Source organism: Stigmatopora argus, chromosome 7 (genome assembly GCF_051989625.1).
Source record: "Stigmatopora argus isolate UIUO_Sarg chromosome 7, RoL_Sarg_1.0, whole genome shotgun sequence".
Classification (NCBI taxonomy): Eukaryota; Metazoa; Chordata; class Actinopteri; order Syngnathiformes; family Syngnathidae; genus Stigmatopora; species Stigmatopora argus.
Window position 1 is genome coordinate 10,839,837 of NC_135393.1, and position 21,698 is coordinate 10,861,534.

At 37.7% G+C, this 21,698-nt stretch overlaps 1 protein-coding gene across 13 annotated transcripts in view; it reads right to left on the reverse strand.

The window, feature by feature from the left end:
- The window catches only part of camk2d2 (calcium/calmodulin-dependent protein kinase (CaM kinase) II delta 2), a 40,259-nt gene that overhangs the window by 3,401 nt on the left and 15,160 nt on the right, over positions 1–21,698 (reverse strand). For 2 of the 13 annotated variants that reach the window (XM_077605898.1, XM_077605896.1), the window contains 17 exons: positions 21,634–21,688; positions 20,927–20,992; positions 20,414–20,486; positions 17,851–17,953; positions 17,671–17,754; positions 17,378–17,472; positions 17,105–17,227; positions 16,946–17,029; positions 16,661–16,703; positions 13,783–13,823; positions 12,694–12,753; positions 3,030–3,074; positions 2,630–2,678; positions 2,135–2,233; positions 1,664–1,684; positions 1,269–1,344; positions 1,083–1,177 (listed from right to left, as the gene is read on the reverse strand). In XM_077605898.1, the coding sequence (XP_077462024.1) occupies positions 1,083–1,177; positions 1,269–1,344; positions 1,664–1,684; positions 2,135–2,233; positions 2,630–2,678; positions 3,030–3,074; positions 12,694–12,753; positions 13,783–13,823; positions 16,661–16,703; positions 16,946–17,029; positions 17,105–17,227; positions 17,378–17,472; positions 17,671–17,754; positions 17,851–17,953; positions 20,414–20,486; positions 20,927–20,992; positions 21,634–21,688 (1,212 nt within the window). The remainder of the gene's footprint in view (positions 1–1,082; positions 1,178–1,268; positions 1,345–1,663; positions 1,685–2,134; positions 2,234–2,629; positions 2,679–3,029; positions 3,075–12,693; positions 12,754–13,782; positions 13,824–16,660; positions 16,704–16,945; positions 17,030–17,104; positions 17,228–17,377; positions 17,473–17,670; positions 17,755–17,850; positions 17,954–20,413; positions 20,487–20,926; positions 20,993–21,633; positions 21,689–21,698) is intronic. The other 11 variants (XM_077605899.1, XM_077605902.1, XM_077605901.1 and 8 more) reach the window with 11 other exon arrangements.

Here is a 21,698-nt window from a genome sequence, read left to right on the forward strand (position 1 = left end):
AGCAGCACTCATCAGTCTAAAGGGATTTTTTTCCCCCAAGATGTTTGCATATCTTCAGGAAGTTGCCGGATCTAATAGTAACAAATGCTGACACAATAATAAGTATGATGAGTCTGTCGCATGCATAGCATGTAATATACGGTATGTCAACTAAATTTGCCCCACCTTTTTAAACGTGATGACTACTAACTCAGAGAGACACTAAGAATTCCATAACAAATTTCATCAAACTATCTTTACGAATATTATCAAAATTAACAATGTGAACTTGTGAAGACACTGATAATGCTAATTATTTGACAAAATGATCTATAATGGTTTGAAAAGGTAGGAAACCGATAACAATATATTTTTTTTCTTTATAATAATCTTTGTGAGTGTTCAAGTGATCATTTAAACAACATTCCTTGGAAATCACCATGTTAAGCAATCAGGAGGCAGTTGAAATATGGGTTTGTACAAACTTCCCACGATCCAAAAATCAACTTATGCTATTATCAACATATCACATTTTGATCTAGCACAAAATCTAGCTCTTTTTAGAACACGCTTGATGCCACTCAGGGTCTTTGGGGGGAGAGTTGGTCTCTACAGGCACCATGATGATGAGCCCTCATTTAGAGACTTCAATTAAATAACCTAGCATGTATGTTTCTGCAAAATGGGAAAAAGTACGGGTATCCAGTGAAAATCCCAGCATTTTAACCATGGCAACAGCTCTAAAAATGAAGTACCACAATTACTGTTTTTTGACAATTTAGATGTTGCCATGCAGCATATTTGAGTGGTATTTGCGTAACAGTCAAAGGGTTCTTTGTTAGTTGAATATTTGAGGTACTAAAAATTACTCGCAAATTCCAAATAAAAATTAATAATTGGTTCTTATGCTAAGTATCTCATTGACTGACCATAAGTTCATATTATGCACACAATGTACAAATTGAAACTACTGTCCATATCCTGTTCTAGTCTTCTGAACTGTAATGTGCTCTTTTATTGCTATATTGTGCAGTGTTGTTTGTCTGCTACAGGCGGTAGCTTGAACTTCAAAAAGGTAATCATCATTTTTTCCAAGAACTCACCATTCTCAAAGTAAAAACGATGAAAGTCGTGCCCTTCCACCAGATTTCCCAATGCCTCGGGTTCAAAAGAAGTCAGTCCGGGATCACAAATCTTCCTGTGAATTCAAAGATAGAAGAACTAGCAGATTGCACATTAAGCAAGTCTTGATCTTGCCAGGCCTAAAAAATAAAAATAAAATGACTTACGCGTAAGCCTCAAAGTCTCCATTATTGATAGATTCAATCAGCTGCTCTGTAACTTTGATTATTTCCTGTTTTCGAGCTGCAACACAAGATCACAGAAAAACCATAACTGCAGCAAAATGATGTGAAATGTCTCGAGAGCAAGCAAATGTAGCTCCAAGTTCATCAAATATCAAATTTGCCTTGGATGATGGTCTACTCTTAAAATTTATTAGGAATGGAAGGCACTCAGAATAATAATTTCCAAATATCTCCCTTGTCTCCCTATCAAAACAAGAGCCTCCCATAACTAATAATCACAGAGGAGTCCAGAATTGAGAATGGCACAATTCCTTTCCCCCGACAAAATGAACAAAACCAAACTAATTACTACTTGACTAATGAACGTGTTGAATTACCTTTAGCGTTATTGGTGCAGGCTGGGGGATATTAAAAAACATTGCTTATTTCATGCAACAACAAGCATTTGTTAAAAGGTATATATACGTGTGTGTATATATACAGTACTTTGCTAAGCACAGTATATATAACACTTAATATAAGATGTTAGGGTAAGAAGGGAATGGGTTGTGCCGGAAAGCATATTGTTCTATTTTTTTTCCAATTCACATTTACAAAAGATTGGAGCTGGAGAACATGACAAGTCATTAAAATTGATTTGAAAAGAAAAATGTTATGTGTAAGATGGGGAATATGCGCTGATCAACGTAGTGTATATCATGATAGTGTAATCTGATTTTCACAAGGAGGAAGATGGGAGTCTGAGATACATTGCATGAGCAGTTTTCTTCCAGTAAAAGGCTGGCTGGGACAAGAGGAACCAGATGGCGTATCCTCCCTCCCCACCACATTGCACTAGAGGGACTTACTTTGAAATGAGGAGGTGGGAGTCTGCCTTGACTCAGACATCTGTGAGGAACGGCTCTTAGAGCTCATGATACCGCTCACTAAGCTGCCCAGACGAAGGGCTGCAAGAGGTTGCATGGGGAATGGGTTGAAAGTGTGTGTTTGTGAGGAAAACGGAGATAAGGATTAAGTGGGGAAAGAAAATTAAGTTCTCAACAAAAAAAGAAGAGTGAGGACAGACAAAAAGACCAATGTCGAAATATGTAGTATGCAAAAATTGAAGTTTTTAACATTAACTACACAATGAAAGAATGTAAGGAGTGGTATGACGGGTAGTAAAAGTTTGTTTGCTGCCAGGTGGAAACAGCATGCAGTGCACTAATTTGGTTGAACAGAGAAGGAAATAAGAGGAAAGCAAACAGTGGAAAGATCCACGTGATGCTTGCAGGTGCAGTCTGGCTGCAATACGTAGAGGCAAGGGCGTGCGGGTGGGGTTAACTGTTGACAAATTGTACTACCTTTAACATCCTCGTCTTCAATAGTGGTGTTGGCACTCTCAATAGACTCCTTAACAAGAAAAACAGCATTTATTAATCCAACAGTACACACTTGTGGCCATTCGTATCAATAAACATTGGATGGAAATAGAAAGGAAAATGGTCATGAGTTCAAAAAGTAATATTGTTACAAAAATAAAGAGAAAATGTTAGAGAAACAAATGATTCACAGATCAATAAAACAAGAGACATTTTGTGAGCCTAAAAGCATATTGCTTAAATCAATTCCACCTGCTGCGACAATATTAACTCATTCACTATTACCAATGTACAATAATTTTGATGTTTCTTATTCTAGCACTTGTGCTGTTACTCAAACAAATTATGTTTTAAAAGAAAAAAAGAATGCCTAAAATAGTACCTTGTTTCCATCCACAGGATTGTGAATCACAGTCGTCTGTGGTTCCTTAAAAAAAGCATGCGAGACCACATGTGACTTAAATATCATCATAGCCACATCATAAAATGTATTTGTAGCTCTTAAAACAATGACACTGTATATCAATAGAATTCTCTTTATTTGGTTTTATATCTCGTGTGCCAAATGTGGTCAATGTTCCCATAACCACTGAGTGTATTTTATGGTATCGTAGTGATAACAGTAATGTTATTGCAGGCTGTCCTTTGAGCCATCGATCTAATCAAATGTCTTGGCGTTTGTAGAATCCCTCCCCCCTGGCCATCTCTGACCTTCTAATCATCCACCCAGATTACACTAGATTATAACATCATTGTGCATGCGTGCGTGCGTGCGTGTGTGTGTGTATCAAGACACAGAAGAGAACAGAACACGGAAATGATGTCCCCAATGGTCATGCGTATTAAGTTCCACAGCAAATAAGAGGACAGGAGTCTTTGGACGTCATGCAGACCGGAGGTCACGTGACTCCATATACTCGACCAATCACAGCACAAACACAGCCAAACCATTTGGAGAAGCACAGTAAATCCAAGCGGTCACATCATCATAGGGTAGCTACATATCTACACAGGCACACTAGAAACAAGAGAACATGCTTTCGTGTCGTGAATCACATGCAAACAATTAATAAAGAAAATATTGAATAAACCCCTGGATTTATACGTGCATATGAATGGAGGGGAGGGACAGGAGAGACAGTCTTTCAGAGATAAGTGCTTTTGAGGTAGAGGCTGTCTTAGACAGATTTCAAAACCACACCTTTCAAACCTAATGTAGACTGTACGTATATATTCAGTTTCTTAAGTGCATGCATGCCTTTCTGATTCTAATGTTGTACAGCCATGAAAGCTAGTACATTCAGGGCAGTGGCGGTCCGTGAATTTCCTAGCGACGCCTTCAGCTGTCGGAATCAATCCAACCCTGTGGCCACTTAATGGTGTAGTGGTTTGTTCACCTATCTGCCATGTGGGCAGGTGTGGTTCAGTTCCCCTTTGGGAAATATTTTCCCTTATATATATATATATATATATATGTGTATATGTGCAATCGTCATTAGGTCGCTTCTTTTGGCCAGTTTCTAATACATAAATCTCTCTCTCTCTCTACAGTACTGTACATATTCTCTCCATTTTATTAAATCTTTTTTTTTTCAGTACAAACCAATGCGTGTTACTTATACAAGCCTTAAACATACAAATGCACTTATATAAACCTTCAATATACTTATATCGGCCTTAAACATAAATTATAATACAAAATATAGCACTGAATCAACTTACAAACAAATTCAACTTATGAACAATCGCTCGGAACCAATTGCGTTCGTAAGTAGGGGAGCGTCTGTATATGTTTTGACGAAAGTTTGGCGACACTCTTTTTCCTTGTCGACGATAATGTCAAATATTTATTCATCTTATTAGACGTGCTTCATAACTGAGCAAAGAATACCCCGAGATTTGGTACAAACGTAAAGCTGGCATGCAAAATGACTTGAATGGCTGGACATCGTAAGAATTTTTCTTTAAAAAAAAGTGGTCTATGTAAAGTAAAGCTTTTATTTGTTTAAAAAATAAATACTATGTATATATAGTCAGGCTTTTTTCTTTAAAAATGACCATGTATATTAAGGGTTTTTATTAAAAAATGACCATGTATAGTAAGGCTTTTTTATTTAAAAAAAACGACCATGTACAGTAAAGCGTTTTTCTTAAAAGACGACATAGTATAGCAAGGCTTTTTTTCTTAAAAAAATGACATAGTATTGTAAGGCTTTTTTCTTAAAAAAAACCGACATAGTATTGTAAGGCTTTTTTTCGTAAAAAACGACATAGTATAGTAAGGCTTTTTTCTTAAAAAACAACATAGTATAGGCTTTTTTCTTTAAAGACGACATAGTATAGTAAGGCTTATTTTCTTTAAAAACGACACAGTATAGTAAGGCTTTTTTGTCTTTAAAAACGACATAGTATAGTAAGGCTTTTTATTTACAAAAAAGACCATGTATAGTAAGGCTTTTTTCTTTAAAAATGACCATGAAAAGTAAGGCTTTTTTGTTTAAAAAAGACCATGTATAGTAAGGCTTTTTTTCTTAAAAAACGACATAGTATAGTAAGGCTTTTTTTCCTAAAAAAAACGACATAGTATAGTATGGCTTTTTTCCCCTAAAAAACGACATAGTATAGCATGGCTTTTCCCCCCTAAAAAACGACATAGTATAGCATGGCTTTTTTTCTTGAAAAACGACATAGTAGAGGAAGGCTTTTTCCCTAAAAAACGACATAGTATAGTATGGCTTTCCCCCCTAAAAAACGACATAGTATAGTATGGCTTTTTTCCTTTAAAAAACGACATAGTATAGTAAGGCTTTTTTTCCTAAAAAACGACATAGTATAGCATGGCTTTTTTCTTGAAAAATGACATAGTAGAGGAAGCCTTTTTTTCTTAAAAAAACGATATTGTGTAGTAAGGCTTCTTTTCTTAAAAAACGACATAGAATAGTAAGGCTTTTTTTTCTTTAAAAAATGACATAGCAAGTAAGGCTAAGAGAGTCGGAGAATAAATCTGACTTCTGATTCTTCACCTTCTAGTTGTTGCTGTGGTCCACTGGCAAAATCATTGGGTCAGAACATGGGGCGGGAATCAGGAGTGAGTTCAATTCCACTTGTTGCAATTCTCAAATTGTTTATTGAGGTAATGAAAAGGATAAATACAACTTCCAACTTTACTGTGGTGCAGTGGCAAAGACAATGGGTCAGAACTTCAGGTGGACTCAAGTTCAAATCAGAAGTGAGTTTGATTCCACTCTTTGCAATTCTCAAATTGTTTATTGAGGTAATGAAAAGGATAAATATAACTTCCAATCACATCATTTCAGAAGACACTGTGGTCCAGTGGCAAGAACAATGGGTTGAAATTGAAGTTGGACACAAGTTCAAATCTGGAGTGAGTTCAAGTCCACTCTTTGCAAATCTCAAATTGTTTATTGAGGTGATGAAAATGATAAATATAACTTCCAATCATCTCATTTCAGAAGTCACTGTGGTCCAGTGGCAAAGACAATGGGTCAGACAGACCTCAAGTGACTGCCATGTGGGAGATGGGGTTCGAATCCCGCTCTCGTTTGACTAATCACTACACTAGTAGTGCAGTAAATGGGTAATCCTTTTTTCATTCAAATAAAGACTTAGTCATTTTTTTCAGCAAAACAATATTTCCGGTCAGCCTTCGGCTGACCGGAAGACAGTTGGGAGGGGGGATCCCTGGTGGCGTTCGACAGTCGGCCTTCGGCCGACTGCCGACGCCATGCAGTCGTTGACTGGCGACACCGGGACGTGAACCCTCGACACCCACGTCGCAGGCAGGTGACTTACCCACTAGACCACGAGGCGGCCCGCCTATATATGATTGGAAGTTATACTTATCCTTTTCATTACCCAAATAAACAATTTGAGAATTGCAAACAGTGGAATTGAACTCACTCCTGATTTGAACTTGAGTCCACCTGAAGTTCTGACCCATTGCCTTTACCACTGGACCACAGTGACTTCTGAAATGATGTGATTGGAAGTTATACTTATCCTTTTCATTACCCCAATAAACAATTTGAGAATTGCAAAGAGTGGAATTGAACTCACTCCTGATTTGAACTTGAGTTGACCTGAAGTTCTGACCCATTGTCTTTACCACTGGACCACAGTGACTTCTGAAATGATGTGATTGGAAGTTATACTTATCCTTTTCATTACCCCAATAAACAATTTGAGAATTGCAAAGAGTGGAATTGAACTCACTCCTGATTTGAACTTGAGTCCACCTGAAGTTCTGACCCATTGTCTTTACCACTGGACCACAGTGACTTCTGAAATGATGTGATTGGAAGTTATACTTATCCTTTTCATTGCCCAAATAAACAATTTGAGAATTGCAAAGAGTGGAATTGAACTCACTCCTGATTTGAACTTGTGTCCACCTTAAATTTCAACCCATTGTCTTTGCCACTGGACCACAGTGACTTCTGAAATGATTTGACTGGAAGTTATATTCATCCTTTTCATTACCTCAATAAACAATTTGAGAATTGCAAAGAGTGGACTTGAACTCACTCCTGAGTTGAACTTGTGTCCACCTTCAATTTCAACCCATTGTCTTTGCCACTGGACCACAGTGACTTCTGAAATGATGTGATTGGAAGTCATATTCATCCTCTTCATTACCTCAATAAACAATTTGAGAATTGCAAAGAGTGGAATTGAACTCACTCCTGATTTGAACTTGTGTCCACCTGAAATTTCAACCCATTGTCTTTGCCACTGGACCACAGTGACTTCTGAAATGATTTGACTGGAAGTTATATTCATCCTTTTCATTACCTCAATAAACAATTTGAGAATTGCAAAGAGTGGACTTGAACTCACTCCTGAGTTGAACTTGTGTCCACCTTAAATTTCAACCCATTGTCTTTGCCACTGGACCACAGTGACTTCTGAAATGATGTGATTGGAAGTCATATTCATCCTCTTCATTACCTCAATAAACAATTTGAGAATTGCAAAGAGTGGAATTGAACTCACTCCTGATTTGAACTTGTGTCCACCTTAAATTTCAACCCATTGTCTTTGCCACTGGACCACAGTGACTTCTGAAGTGATTTGATTGGAAGTTATATTCATCCTTTTCATTACCTCAATAAACAATTTGAGAATTGCAAAGAGCGGACTTGAACTCACTCCTGAGTTGAACTTGTGTCCACCTTAAATTTCAACCCATTTTCTTTGCCACTGCACCACAGTGACTCCTGAAATGATTTGATTGGAAGTTATATTCATCCTTTTCATTACCTCAATAAACAATTTGAGAATTGCAAAGAGTGGACTTGAACTCACTCCTGATTTGAACTTGTGTCCACCTTAAATTTCAATCCATTGTCTTTGCCACTGGACCACAGTGACTTCTGAAATGATGTGATTGGAAGTCATATTCATCCTCTTCATGACCTCAATAAACAATTTGAGAATTGCAAAGAGTGGAATTATTAAAAAATGACCATGTATAGTAAGGCTTTTTTATTTTAAAAAAACGACCATGTACAGTAAAGCGTTTTTCTTAAAAGACGACATAGTATAGTAAGGCTTTTTTTCTTAAAAAATGACATAGTATTGTAAGGCTTTTTTCTTAAAAAAAAACGACATAGTATTGTAAGGCTTTTTTTCGTAAAAAACGACATAGTACAGTAAGGCTTTTTTCTTAAAAAACAACATAGTATAGGCTTTTTTCTTTAAAGACGACATAGTATAGTAAGGCTTATTTTCTTTAAAAACGACACAGTATAGTAAGGCTTTTTTGTCTTTAAAAACGACATAGTATAGTAAGGCTTTTTATTTACAAAAAAGACCATGTATAGTAAGGCTTTTTTCTTTAAAAATGACCATGAAAAGTAAGGCTTTTTTGTTTAAAAAAGACCATGTATAGTAAGGCTTTTTTTCTTAAAAAACGACATAGTATAGTAAGGCTTTTTTTCCTAAAAAAACGACATAGTATAGTATGGCTTTTTCCCCCTAAAAAACGACATAGTATAGCATGGCTTTTCCCCCCTAAAAAACGACATAGTATAGCATGGCTTTTTTTCTTGAAAAACGACATAGTAGAGGAAGGCTTTTTCCCTAAAAAACGACATAGTATAGTATGGCTTTCCCCCCTAAAAAACGACATAGTATAGTATGGCTTTTTTCCTTTAAAAAACGACATAGTATAGTAAGGCTTTTTTTCCTAAAAAACGACATAGTATAGCATGGCTTTTTTTCTTGAAAAACGACATAGTAGAGGAAGCCTTTTTTTCTTAAAAAACGATATTGTATAGTAGGGCTTCTTTTCTTAAAAAACGACATAGAATAGTAAGGCTTTTTTTCTTTAAAAAATGACATAGCAAGTAAGGCTAAGAGAGTCGGAGAATAAATCTGACTTCTGATTCTTCACCTTCTAGTTGTTGCTGTGGTCCACTGGCAAAATCATTGGGTCAGAACATGAGGCGGGAATCAGGAGTGAGTTCAATTCCACTCGTTGCCATTCTCAAATTGTTTATTGAGGTAATGAAAAGGATAAATACAACTTCCAACTTTACTGTGGTGCAGTGGCAAAGACAATGGGTCAGAACTTCAGGTGGACTCAAGTTCAAATCAGAAGTGAGTTTGATTCCACTCTTTGCAATTCTCAAATTGTTTATTGAGGTAATGAAAAGGATAAATATAACTTCCAATCACATCATTTCAGAAGACACTGTGGTCCAGTGGCAAGAACAATGGGTTGAAATTGAAGTTGGACACAAGTTCAAATCTGGAGTGAGTTCAAGTCCACTCTTTGCAAATCTCAAATTGTTTATTGAGGTGATGAAAATGATAAATATAACTTCCAATCATCTCATTTCAGAAGTCACTGTGGTCCAGTGGCAAAGACAATGGGTTAGACAGACCTCAAGTGACTGCCATGTGGGAGATGGGGTTCGAATCCCGCTCTCGTTTGACTAATCACTACACTAGTAGTTCAGTAAATGGGTAATCCTTTTTTCATTCAAATAAAGACTTAGTCATTTTTTTCAGCAAAACAATATTTCCGGTCAGCCTATGGCTGACCGGAGGACAGTTGGGAGGGGGGGTTCCTGGTGGTGTTCGACAGCAGGCCGACTGCCGACACCATACAGTCGTTGACTGGCGACACCGGGACGTGAACCCTCGACACCCACGTCGCAGGCAGGTGACTTACCCACTACACCACGAGGCGGCCCGCCTATATATGATTGGAAGTTATACTTATCCTTTTCATTACCCAAATAAACAATTTGAGAATTGCAAAGAGTGGAATTGAACTCACTCCTGATTTGAACTTGAGTCCACCTGAAGTTCTGACCCATTGCCTTTACCACTGGACCACAGTGACTTCTGAAATGATGTGATTGGAAGTTATACTTATCCTTTTCATTACCCCAATAAACAATTTGAGAATTGCAAAGAGTGGAATTGAACTCATTCCTGATTTGAACTTGAGTCCACCTGAAGTTCTGACCCATTGTCTTTGCCACTGGACCACAGTGACTTCTGAAATGAGATGATTGGAAGTTATATTTATCCTTTTCATTACCTCAATAAACAATTTGTGAATTGCAAAGAGTGGAATTGAACTCACTCCTGATTCCCACCTCAAATTCTGATTTGCAACTGGACCACAGCAATAACTAGGAGAAGAATCAGAAGTCAGATTTATTCTCCGACTTTCTTAGCCTTACTATACTATGTTGATTTTTTAAAGAAAAAAGCCTTACTATATACAGACGCTCCCCTACTTACGAACATTCAACTTACGAACAACGGTACATACGAACATGTCTGCAAATTGCGTTTAAGTCCAAAAATGTTCGCAAGTCCAATTTTGTATTTCGCGCCTTTTTCGGAGTAGTACTTCTTTCCGCCGCTAATACCGACGCCTGGCGCTGTGAGAGCTCAGCTCACCCAGCATCTACCTTCTTCTTCATTGCAATGCGAAAGTGCGTGAATGTATCTCCAGTGTGCAAAGAACCTTTTTCATTTGTGTCATTAAATATCTCATGCATCCAATATTGAATATGGTTGGTAAAAAGCTAAAGGCTTCTATTGAGGGAGTTGCAAGGAAGAGGCAAGCCATTTCATTTGAAACGAGTGGCAATAATAACGAAGCTTGATGCGCGTGAGAGTGGTGAGCGTTTCACGGGCATTGAATCGTTCGACCGTCAGTACCATTTATAAACAGAAAGATCGAGCAGCAGGACCCAAATATTGAACGTTGCACAAAGTTTGCAAATCAATTGAATGATGCCATACAGTGCTACCGCATCATTTATGATGAAAAAAAAGAAGAAAACTGTGCAATCGTCATTAGGTCGCTTCTTTTGGCCAGTTTCTAATACATAAATCTCTCTCTCTCTGCAGTACTGTACATATTCTCTCCATTTTATTAAAAAAAAAAAATTCAGTACAAACCAATGCGTGTTACTTATACAAGCCTTAAACATACAAATGCACTTATATAAACCTTCAATATACTTATATCGGCCTTAAACATAAATTATAATACAAAATATAGCACTGAATCACCTTACAAACAAATTCAACTTATGACAATCGCTCGGAACCAATTGCGTTCGTAAGTAGGGGAGCCTCTGTATATAGAAACAACTAACGGAAAATGTTTCCCAACTGGTATTCGAACCCAAGCCTCCCACATAGCAGTCAGGTGAGTGAACCTCTACACCACGAAATGACCACACTTTGCTTAGTCATTACTGGAAGGTCTTGACTACAAATATATAGAAACAACTAAGGGAAAATGTTTCCCAACTGGGATTTGAACCCCAGCCCCCCAAATGGCAGTCAGGTGAACGAACCTCTACGCCACGAACTGGCCATACTTTACTTTGTCATTATTGGAAGGTCTTAACTAGAAATATATAGAAACAACTAAGGGAAAATGTTTCCCAACTGGGATTCGAACCCCAGCCTCCCATATGGGAGTCAGGTGAACAAACCTCTACACCATGAAGTGGCCACACTTTACTTTGTCAGTATTGGAAGGTCTTGACTACAAATATATAGAAACAACTAAGGGAAAATGTTTCCCGACCGGGATTCACACCCCACCTGCCCGTCAGGTGAACGAACCTCTATGCCACAAACTGGCCATACTTTACTTTGTCAGTATTGGAAGGTCTTGACTACAAATATATAGAAATAACTAAGGGAAAATGTTTCCCAACTAGGATTTGAACCCCAGCCTCCCACATGGCAGTCGGGTGAGTGAACCTCTACGCCACAAACTGGCCATACTTTACTTTGTCATTATTGGAAGGTCTTGACTACAAATATATAGAAACAACTAAGGGAAAATGTTTCCCAACTGGGATTTGAACCCCAGCCTCCCACATTGCAGTCAGGTGAACGAACCTCTATGCCACGAACTGGCCATACTTTACTTTGTCATTATTGGAAGGTCTTGACTACAAATATATAGAAACAACTAACGGAAAATGTTTCCCAACTGGGATTCGAACCCCAGCCTCCCACATAGCAGTCAGGTGAGTGAACCTCTACACCACGAAATGACCACACTTTGCTTTGTCATTATTGGAAGGTCTTGACTACAAATATATAGAAACAAATAAGGGAAAATGTTTCCCAACTGGGATTTGAACCCCAGCCTCCCACATGGCAGTCAGGTGAGCGAACCTCTACACTATGAAGAGGCCACACTTTACTTTGTCTTTATTGGAAAGTATTGACTACACATGGTTGTTTCTATTTAAGGGAAAAATGATCACAATTTTAAATCACAGCCAAGCTATTGTTAAACAAATACCTCAGTTAGCCTAAGCCTATACTGCTGGCCCTAATGAAGTGGCATATAAGTGTGTCAAAGTGAAATGTTCACAAGAAAGCCTCAAATCCAACAGAAAAAAATGATGTGAGACAAATGTGAACCTGTACCTCATCCACACTTAAAAATGAGAAGGTTGAGGGAGTAGTGAGGGTAATGGAATTGGTTATGGAGATTTGTGGATGAAGTTGTGACTGAGTGTGTATACCAGTGCAGGGGCAGGGCCAGTGTCTTTAGGACTGGTCGCTGTGTTTGCTTTGTTGTTTACCTGCAAGGGGGCAGTGTAGAGGGAATATGACACCCATACACACACAAACACACGCACACACACACACACACACTCACAGTGTCGCATACAACCTGAGCACAGGTTGGTAGAAATCAAAATGTCTGTTTCTCGGAAACAATGGAACATCATTGAGCTCTGCTATTGTGGAACGTCTTGTATGGATTCATCACAATAAGACAAGACACAGCATATCTCTGTGTGCTGGATTTTTTTCAATCACATTCTGATTTTGTTTAATCGCATTTGATATAGCAGTGAATATATTCATGTTATTTGTAACATTCCATGTATAGTAAAAAAAATAGAAAAGCTTAACATGCCGACAAATTGACTTTTAAAAAGTGTTGTCAATTTCCATTCATTTAAAGGGAGAAAGTTATTTAAACTTCACCCCCCAAAAATTGTCACGGCAACCTATTTCTCGAAATGGGAAGAAGCCATCATTTAAATACCGTACTTTGGTAGACTTGTGAAAAGATACATCACAGATGTTAGAAAATTCAAAGAGGTTACTTGGCTGACTACACTATTAGTGTTTGAGCAGAAGTGTGTCAAAAAAGGAAACATGTATACATGTCATCCACAGTATGTTATGAGATCAAATCTGAATCAAAACGTCCTATTGTGGCAGTCATTTTTACTCCAGGATTTTTTTAATACTGTATGGGGATTAGTCTGATTTTGCTATAATGGGATGAGGTCACATAGATGATGGATTAACTTCCATCGTAATGGACATTGCAGTATGATAATATTGTAAGCCAAAGTGCGACCAGAATGGGAGTGAAAGGATGATCCTACAAGAAATATACCTCGGCCAATGTTGTCTGTGACATCAAGCAAATAAATAACCATCAGCCACTGCCTGCAGTGACTTTCCCTGAATGATGATTTCTCTAAGTCCACGATGCATAACAATTTTATTTTATGCTCCTCAAACACCAAACGTTCCATCAGAATTATGCATGAAATAAATCTCCTACTTTAGATGGTGAATTAGCCACTCACCTTAACGCCATCAGACTTTTTGTTCAGCAGGCTCTTGGCTGCTGTGGGTCAAAAAACAGAAAACAAAATTCAGTGTCAAAGTGAGAATAGGAAAATCTGGAGCGTCAGTAACATGCAGCAATCTTATCAGTTCATTGTGCTTAGACATACAATCAACTGCAAAATCTCAAATCCAAGGCAGAATTTACTTCTGATGCATTTTGACAAGGTTATTTTTTTCCACAAAAAAACTCTCATGGGCACATAGTCGCCTGGGTGTATTTAGCAAGTGACAAGCAGGAAATTCCATCTATATTCCTAAAACTCCCGCAGGAGTGTTAAGTACGTGATTTGCACTCACATTAGCATGCTCTTATCCTCTACACATGACATTTGTCAGAGCTGAAAGAGAGTCTTAAAACTGCATGCTACATCCGGCTAAAGATTTTCCTTTAATCATGTAGTAGCATTTTTCTAAGCGTGCAGAGCCTTAACCAACCAATCATTTCATCCTCATGCATACTTTGAGGGATTGTCTGTTAGAATGAAGGGAAAAAATAAGCAAGAAAATTATAACCAGAGGCCTAGTCCTGTTTCCCAAAATATCTTACCTCAAATTGAAACCACAATCCAAACAAAAGGAAAGAAATGTGGGGGAAAAAAGAAGACATGATGAATAAATAATGAAATAAATGTTTTGGCACCTTATGGTAACGAGGAAACATGCAAGCAAAAGGACTCAGAAAGAAATGTGAAATGCCACAAGAAACAGTAACTTGTTACCGCATGGATGGAGTAGAAAAAATGATAGAGAGAGGAGTCTGAGTAAAACAATCAATTATGAATGACATGTTGGTGTCAAGATGGCTCTTATGCCATAACCAAGCAGATCATAGTCATTCAATGTTCTGCACCTACTGACCAAAAAGCTTTTTTTGTGGTTTCATAACAAACAATTTGATAAAGTGAAGAATATTTTTGTTTGTAGCACTTGTTTTAGTTTTATTCTGGCATGCCCCCACACAAATTGAGGCCAAATTGAACAATTCTGATGATTAATAGCACAAGATCAATGAAATTAAATCACAGTTACTTATTTATATATATATATATATATATATATATATATATATATATATATATATATATATATATATATATATATATATATATATATATATATATATATATATATATATATATATATCATGTAACACGCTTATTTATTTATTATCTATTTATTTATGTCTAAAATGTATTTTCCTTGTCTGTATTCTCACCCTCTTGCTACTGTGACAGTGAAATGTCCCGAATATGGGATGAATAGTTATCTAATCTAATCTGTTTACTACTCGTATTTTTAAAACGATGAGGCTAATCTATTTTGCAGTTGTTTAGTTTTTTATAAATGTATTTTCTGTATCTATGTATTTAATTTTGCGACCCTGCACGTCATGATGTTGCCACTTAGGGTGTGTTCAAAGTGATCCGTGCGCAAATGAATCCCAATTTGAATTTCTTTATGGAAGTCTGGGGTGCAATGTCATCCAGTCTAAAGAAGACAAACAACCCCAGTTTTTAACAACGCTGAGTTCAAAAGCCAGCATTTATAATAGTATCGGGATTCATGAGTACGCGTGGTACGGGCAGGTTGCTTTTCTGGAAAGGCACCATCAACACAGAAAGGTATGTATTCAGGTTTTGGGGAAACATATGCTTCATTCCAAACAACATCCTTTTCTTGGATGCTCCTTCTTGTTTCAGCAAGGCAATGCCAAACCACTTTCTGCACGTGTTACAAAAGCGTGGGTTTATCATAAACGAATACAGCAGATACCAGAATTGCTCCAAACCTGTTTCCCAATGAAAATGTGAGAGGCATAAAATATGGAGAACCTGGACTGTTGAACAGCTGGAGCTTTACTTCAAATAAGAATGAGTAGCATTTCCACCGACAAAGCTTCAACATTTAGCTTCCTTTATACTATAAGTCAGTTGTCAAGACATAAAAGATTATTAATATTTTGAAAAAATAAAGGAGCGCCCTTTGTCTAGGCAAATGCTGAGAAGGGAAACCTGATGCATGAGCCTGCATGTTTGACCAATGAAAAAAGTACTTATTTGACATTTGTAAAGACACTTGGATAAATATTTATAATTGGCTTTGTAGAAATCAGGTAAACATTTCGATATCCAAGGCACCAATACATGCATTACACATTACACGGACTACACACGCCAGACTAGTTCATGTTCTTCACGATAGGATTTTCCAGGGTTTTAGGTGTGATAGTCCTACTTGTTTAACATTTCTGTCTACATTTCTTATGGAAACACATTTGAAAAACTTTCCTGTTAGAAATAATTCTTTTTAGGTTCATTATTCAACTGTAATTACATTAGGTTTTTGGCTCAGAGGACTTGTTTAAAGATTCGAAGTACAACAACAGTGTGTCGTCTTCTGTGTTGAATAGGTTCATTACTGCAACTGTGATTACATTAGGTTTTAGGCTCAGAGGACTTGTTTAAAGATTCATAGTACAACAACAGTGTGTGGTCTTCTGTGTTGAAGAACCCTGCTGTGTATAGAGCTGATTCACAGTTATGCAGCCAAGAAAAAAAAACATTACTCCTCTTGGATCCGAGATCTCCAGACATGACCTTCGAGACTTAAGAGTGTGATTCCTCCCCAGTTATAACACTCTCAAGAGTCTCCTTTTTTTAAACACCTTAAAGCCCTAAACCTATTTTGGCCCTTTTAAGTTGTTGTTTGTTTTGCTTTTCAAAATGATGTGAAAAAAATGCTTAACCGTGCACTTTGCTAATCATTCAGGTAGGCAATATTCAAGAAATTCCTTTTTCTATCGAGGCATTAAACAGCATACTGAAAGAGACATACCTGAGAAGTTTCTTGTGACCAGCAAAGTGGTCAGAATAGCCCCCTGCAGTGACAGGAAGTGAAAGAAATGGCGGGTAATGATGACGGTAGGAGGGTAGAAGACAGGATGACTGATTAGAAGGTCATAGCAAGAGAAAGTCCGGAACTTTGAAGGTTTATGAAAGTGGATCATTACTTTTATGTTAAGCAAGTGGCATTTCCAGGGTCAAAGTCATAGAGATAGAAGTCAAAGATGGCTACAGAAGTTGCAGGGAAAAAAAGATTCTGTCTAGCGAGACGTCTCACCTTGAGTTTCCTCCTAGCATTGAATTTCTTCAGGCACTCCACAGTCTCCTGCCTGTGCATCATGGAAGCTACAGTGGACCGTTGCTACAGGAAGAAGATTTCAGAATTTTTAGCCAAAGTAAACAGTTGTAGCAATGAGTGTGGTAATGTGACACATACGCAGATCCAGGGATGTTTGAGGGCCTCTGATGCAGTGATACGTTTACTGGGGTTGATGGTTAGCATCTTGTTGATTAGATCTTTTGCCTCAGGAGTTACAGTGTCCCACTCTGGGGATGGAAACTGTCAGAAAAAAAGCAAAAGATACAAAACACTTTATACTGGTGAAGATAAATATGCTAACTTTACTTAAGACTTGTTTGGTTTTTCTATTGCTGACATTCCAACAACTTTCAAGTGTCTAATACTGTGCCTGTGTATGTTTGATCTTACGTCATAGGCCCCAGCCTTGATCTGTTGGTAAAGGCGATGCTGGTCTTCATCCCAGAATGGAGGGTAACCCACCAGTAGAATGTACAAAATCACTCCTAGTATGGTATGAAATTTAAGGTTTACATTCCAGAGTAGATCACAAATGAATTGTGTATTGTGATTAAATCTAAATGCGTAGTTACAATAGCCAGATGCAAAAGAATTAGGATGTTTCCATTTGTACATCATGCGAGTTCAAATTGTGAAATTAAAAGTGAATTCTTTACAATTCATCCAAACAGCAATTTATTTACCGCAAGCCCACATATCCACTGGTTTCCCATATGGATCTTTCCTCAAAACCTCAGGAGACAAGTACCCTGGGGTACCAGCAAAGCCTGGAGGAATGAAATAAAATAATGGCAGAGAAATGAAAAATGATCTACTGGGACTGTGGCAAATCGACGAATGACAACTGATTTGGGAATACTCACCAAACCATGCCTGCTGGTCCCCCTGCACCTCGATAGCCAGCCCAAAGTCAGCTAACTTGACAGCCGCCCCCTTCAGCTTACTGGCCAACAGAAGGTTCTCAGGCTGCAGGGGGGCGGAGTCAAACAGGTTAGAGGTGAGAGGTCACACACCCTCGCAGCAAGGGGCCCCAAGACACTGATCTAAAACCGGATTAGGCCAGCAAAATCCTAACCAAAACTAATCGGAGTGAATGAAATAAAGTGCTCTTAGATCAGTGCCTTGGGTGACACCGTTGCTGTCACTTATCCTCTTCAGGGTGAACTGAAGCCTTAGGGCCAAAGGTGGACAACACCCTGGACTAAGTGCCAGTCAAACACTATAATGTGAACTGTGAATGATATACTGACAGGGAATCGAGCTTGTCCCGACTCAACGAAAGTCAGCTGTTTGAACCATTACACTATCAATAGCCATTGACCCAGTTTAATAATCCTAGAGACATCTTTGTGTTTGACCGATGCATTTGCATCCTGATAAGGATGGATACAACGTGCTTTTCTACAACAATAGCAAGCCACCCGCTGAGTTCATGAGTGGGATGTGAAAGTGTTAATGGCATGAAGAAAACCAATGGTGGGGTAACAGGAAGAATGGGTGACAATTTTTTTTGTGCAACACAGCAACCACATAGTACACTATAAGGATTCCCATATGTATACGTAAATGCCCATCACTAAATATGTTGAGCATTCTTTTATAAAAGAAAAAAAATATCACAACTTTCTTGGCCGATTGGTTCCCTCCAATTTAGGCAATTTTAAGCTTCTATTACCAGAAATGGTTCGTTTCCCAGTAATAGCAAAGGCACCATCCCACCACAGAGTGCCATATGATACAAAATGTATCTGTAGTATTTCCATTTTCAAAACCTCTGAACAAAACAAAAAAATGTTCTCCTGGAAATGTCACTGATGTTTAACAGGTTCCAGCATGATCACTTCAGTGCATTAATGAAAACAGAAAGAGAGGAGCCCTTCCCCCCAAAAAAGGCTGCAGGATACCCTTTCATAATCACGCATCCATGTAAAAAGCGAAATGAAAATCATTGCTTACCGCACCAAGATGAACTGAACTTTACCAGAACCATAGCAACACAGACACACTAAAGGTCTTTGTCAACCGAAGGCCATGTCACGGCATTCGCTAATAAATTATACATTTTTCTGAATAATTAAAAAAGTACAAACTAGCGGAAGATAGCTGTCATTTGGAATTATTCTACTATTTCCTGTCACACATGTTCTGAACTTGCTGGAACATATTCACAAGTGCGTTCTGGCAGATTCTTCTCTTCACACACAACCACCCGCACCACGGGAGGTTTTGAGCATGCAAACGCGTGTTGGAATATTCATCAACAAGGAAAATCATTCAAATCACATCACTTTTTTTAACATAATTATGCAAATGAAGTTCCTGATTTGTGATTACGCCTGTTCCTGTCACTCCCGCGCTACAATGTAGATACTAGCCTTGACACAAAAACCCAACGCAATGTACCTGTTGATTCCAAACATCCGTTATCAAAGGAAGGTTGTTATTTAAATTTATCATGTAAATATTTCCAGAGGTAAGATTGATTGAGTCAAAATTTCAACAACAAAAAAATTGATAGGAAGTGCCATTAGATCTGTCCTTGTCAACTCACCAAATATGATGAAAATTAACATTATATGAATATTTTTAAAAAGCTATGCTGTTACACTTATTGATTAATATCACTGACATTTTGTAATTATCATTATTTTAACTGGTAGCACTTTTTTGAATGCTTCTTTGGCTTTCTCGCACATAAAAAAGTCACAAAAAATAATTATACACTCATATCTGTGAACGTGAGTGTGAATGGTGGTTTATTTGGTTTGTTTATTTTTGCTCTCTTATTCGTGGCCACTAGTCCAGGGTGTATAGCCAGTCTCTGGCCCAAAGTCACCTGAGAAAGGCTCCAGATTGTATGCAGAAAAAAAATGACGTTTGAAAATGGATGGATGAATGGAGCAATTTAAATATATGGGGGAGGATAACTATATGAGGGTCATTCAAAATGAATGTATCATGTTTGCCAATTTTAAACATTGATATATTTCCTCTGACTAATATTTAAATTAATCACATCAATACAATAGACAGGTTTGCAAGAAGAACAAGAGCTATGGACCAAGTTGCCATCTTATTTTGGTTACAACACAATCTGATGGGATCCATTAGATGCAGAAAAAGAGAAGTTAACTAGTTAATAAGCTAAAATCTACTCTTAATAAAAGTAATCGCTTCACCGCTGCCAAGTACAAAAGAAAGAAATATTGATAAATATTTTGATAGTGCCATTAAACACTGCCTCAATATTTTTGCTTGTACTGGATTGCATTAGATTTTGTAGGAGTGTGTACATCGGTTGTCAATCAAAAGAAGACATGTTACACTACTATACTGTACCTGTGCTGTTCCATCCCAGTCTCTTTGAATCTAACTACAGGAGGTGGAGACAATACCTTAGGACAAAAGGGGAGGGATCATACAAACCTTTAAATCCCTATGGACGATCCCATTGACATGGCAGTGGTGGACACTCTCCAGGATCTGCTGGATGCAGTGGCTTAGGGAAGAAGCAGAACCCGATTAAGCATACGGGCATGTTATCTAATAATACAAAATGTATGGCAAGTTCTTGAAAAAGAGAATGAGGTGAGGACACCAGCTCATAGCAATTCATCATTCTCTTAATCAGACATTTATTTATGATGATTCAGGCAAACAACCGCAACCACAGAAGAACACTACCATTCTGCCTTCCATCCTCTGACCGTCTCTGGGGAAATACATAGCTGGCTCCGTGAGATAGGCAGCATATGATTAATACCGCAGGCTATATGTCGTTAATCACCTTTATAAATAGCTTTCTGAGATGCCTCAGAGGAGCGGCAGCTGCATCATACCTCAGAGTCGACCATATGTGAACGGTACACAAAGACCTACATATTCTCTGCCCTGACAACTCAGACACGTCCAGCCGTTTTAGAAGAATGTGCAGATTACCTGGCATCAGCCTCACTGTAGTATTCACGAGCCACAATGTCCTCAAAGAGCTCTCCTCCTGTCACACTGATGGACACAAGAGAACTTGTTCATATACTTTCTCTTTGTCCACACACATGCCTTTGGTGCTTATAATACAAACACTTGCCACTGACAACTCATGAAATCAGAGTGAACAATTCAAAATAAAATACCCAAAGTTCTAATTTAATACAGTTTGCCACATAATAATTAAATCCAATTAGTACCAAAGGCCAGAAAAAGTGACCTACTATATATATTTTTTTTGTTAAAGACATACTGGGAATTTTCTAAGGAAACTAATTTACAAACTTGATCAAGTAAATTCAAAATTTATGTAACGCATATTTAAAGAAATAATACGAACCTAATATGATCATAGTTCAACCTACTAAAACAGATCTCCAAAAGAGTGCCAGTGTGTCTGCCAGACAGAAGACTCAAAATAGATAAATTTATGAAAGACAATAGTCTATCAATTTTAATGTTTATCTGAAATAATGCATTTATCAGGTTCTTTATAGCTTTTGATATGTTATCATTATTTTAAACATCCTCTTAAGAAGCAGAGGTCTTTCACTAATTCACATTGTCCTAGGATTCACATGAGGGGAGTTTAAGTTAGAAAACACAAAATAAACATTTAAATTTAAAAAAAAAATTCAAGTGCCAAATGGACGACTTACAGATCAAAAACCAAATAGTGGAATCCCTCCTCTGATATGCTGTCATGGAGACGAACTGTAGAGAT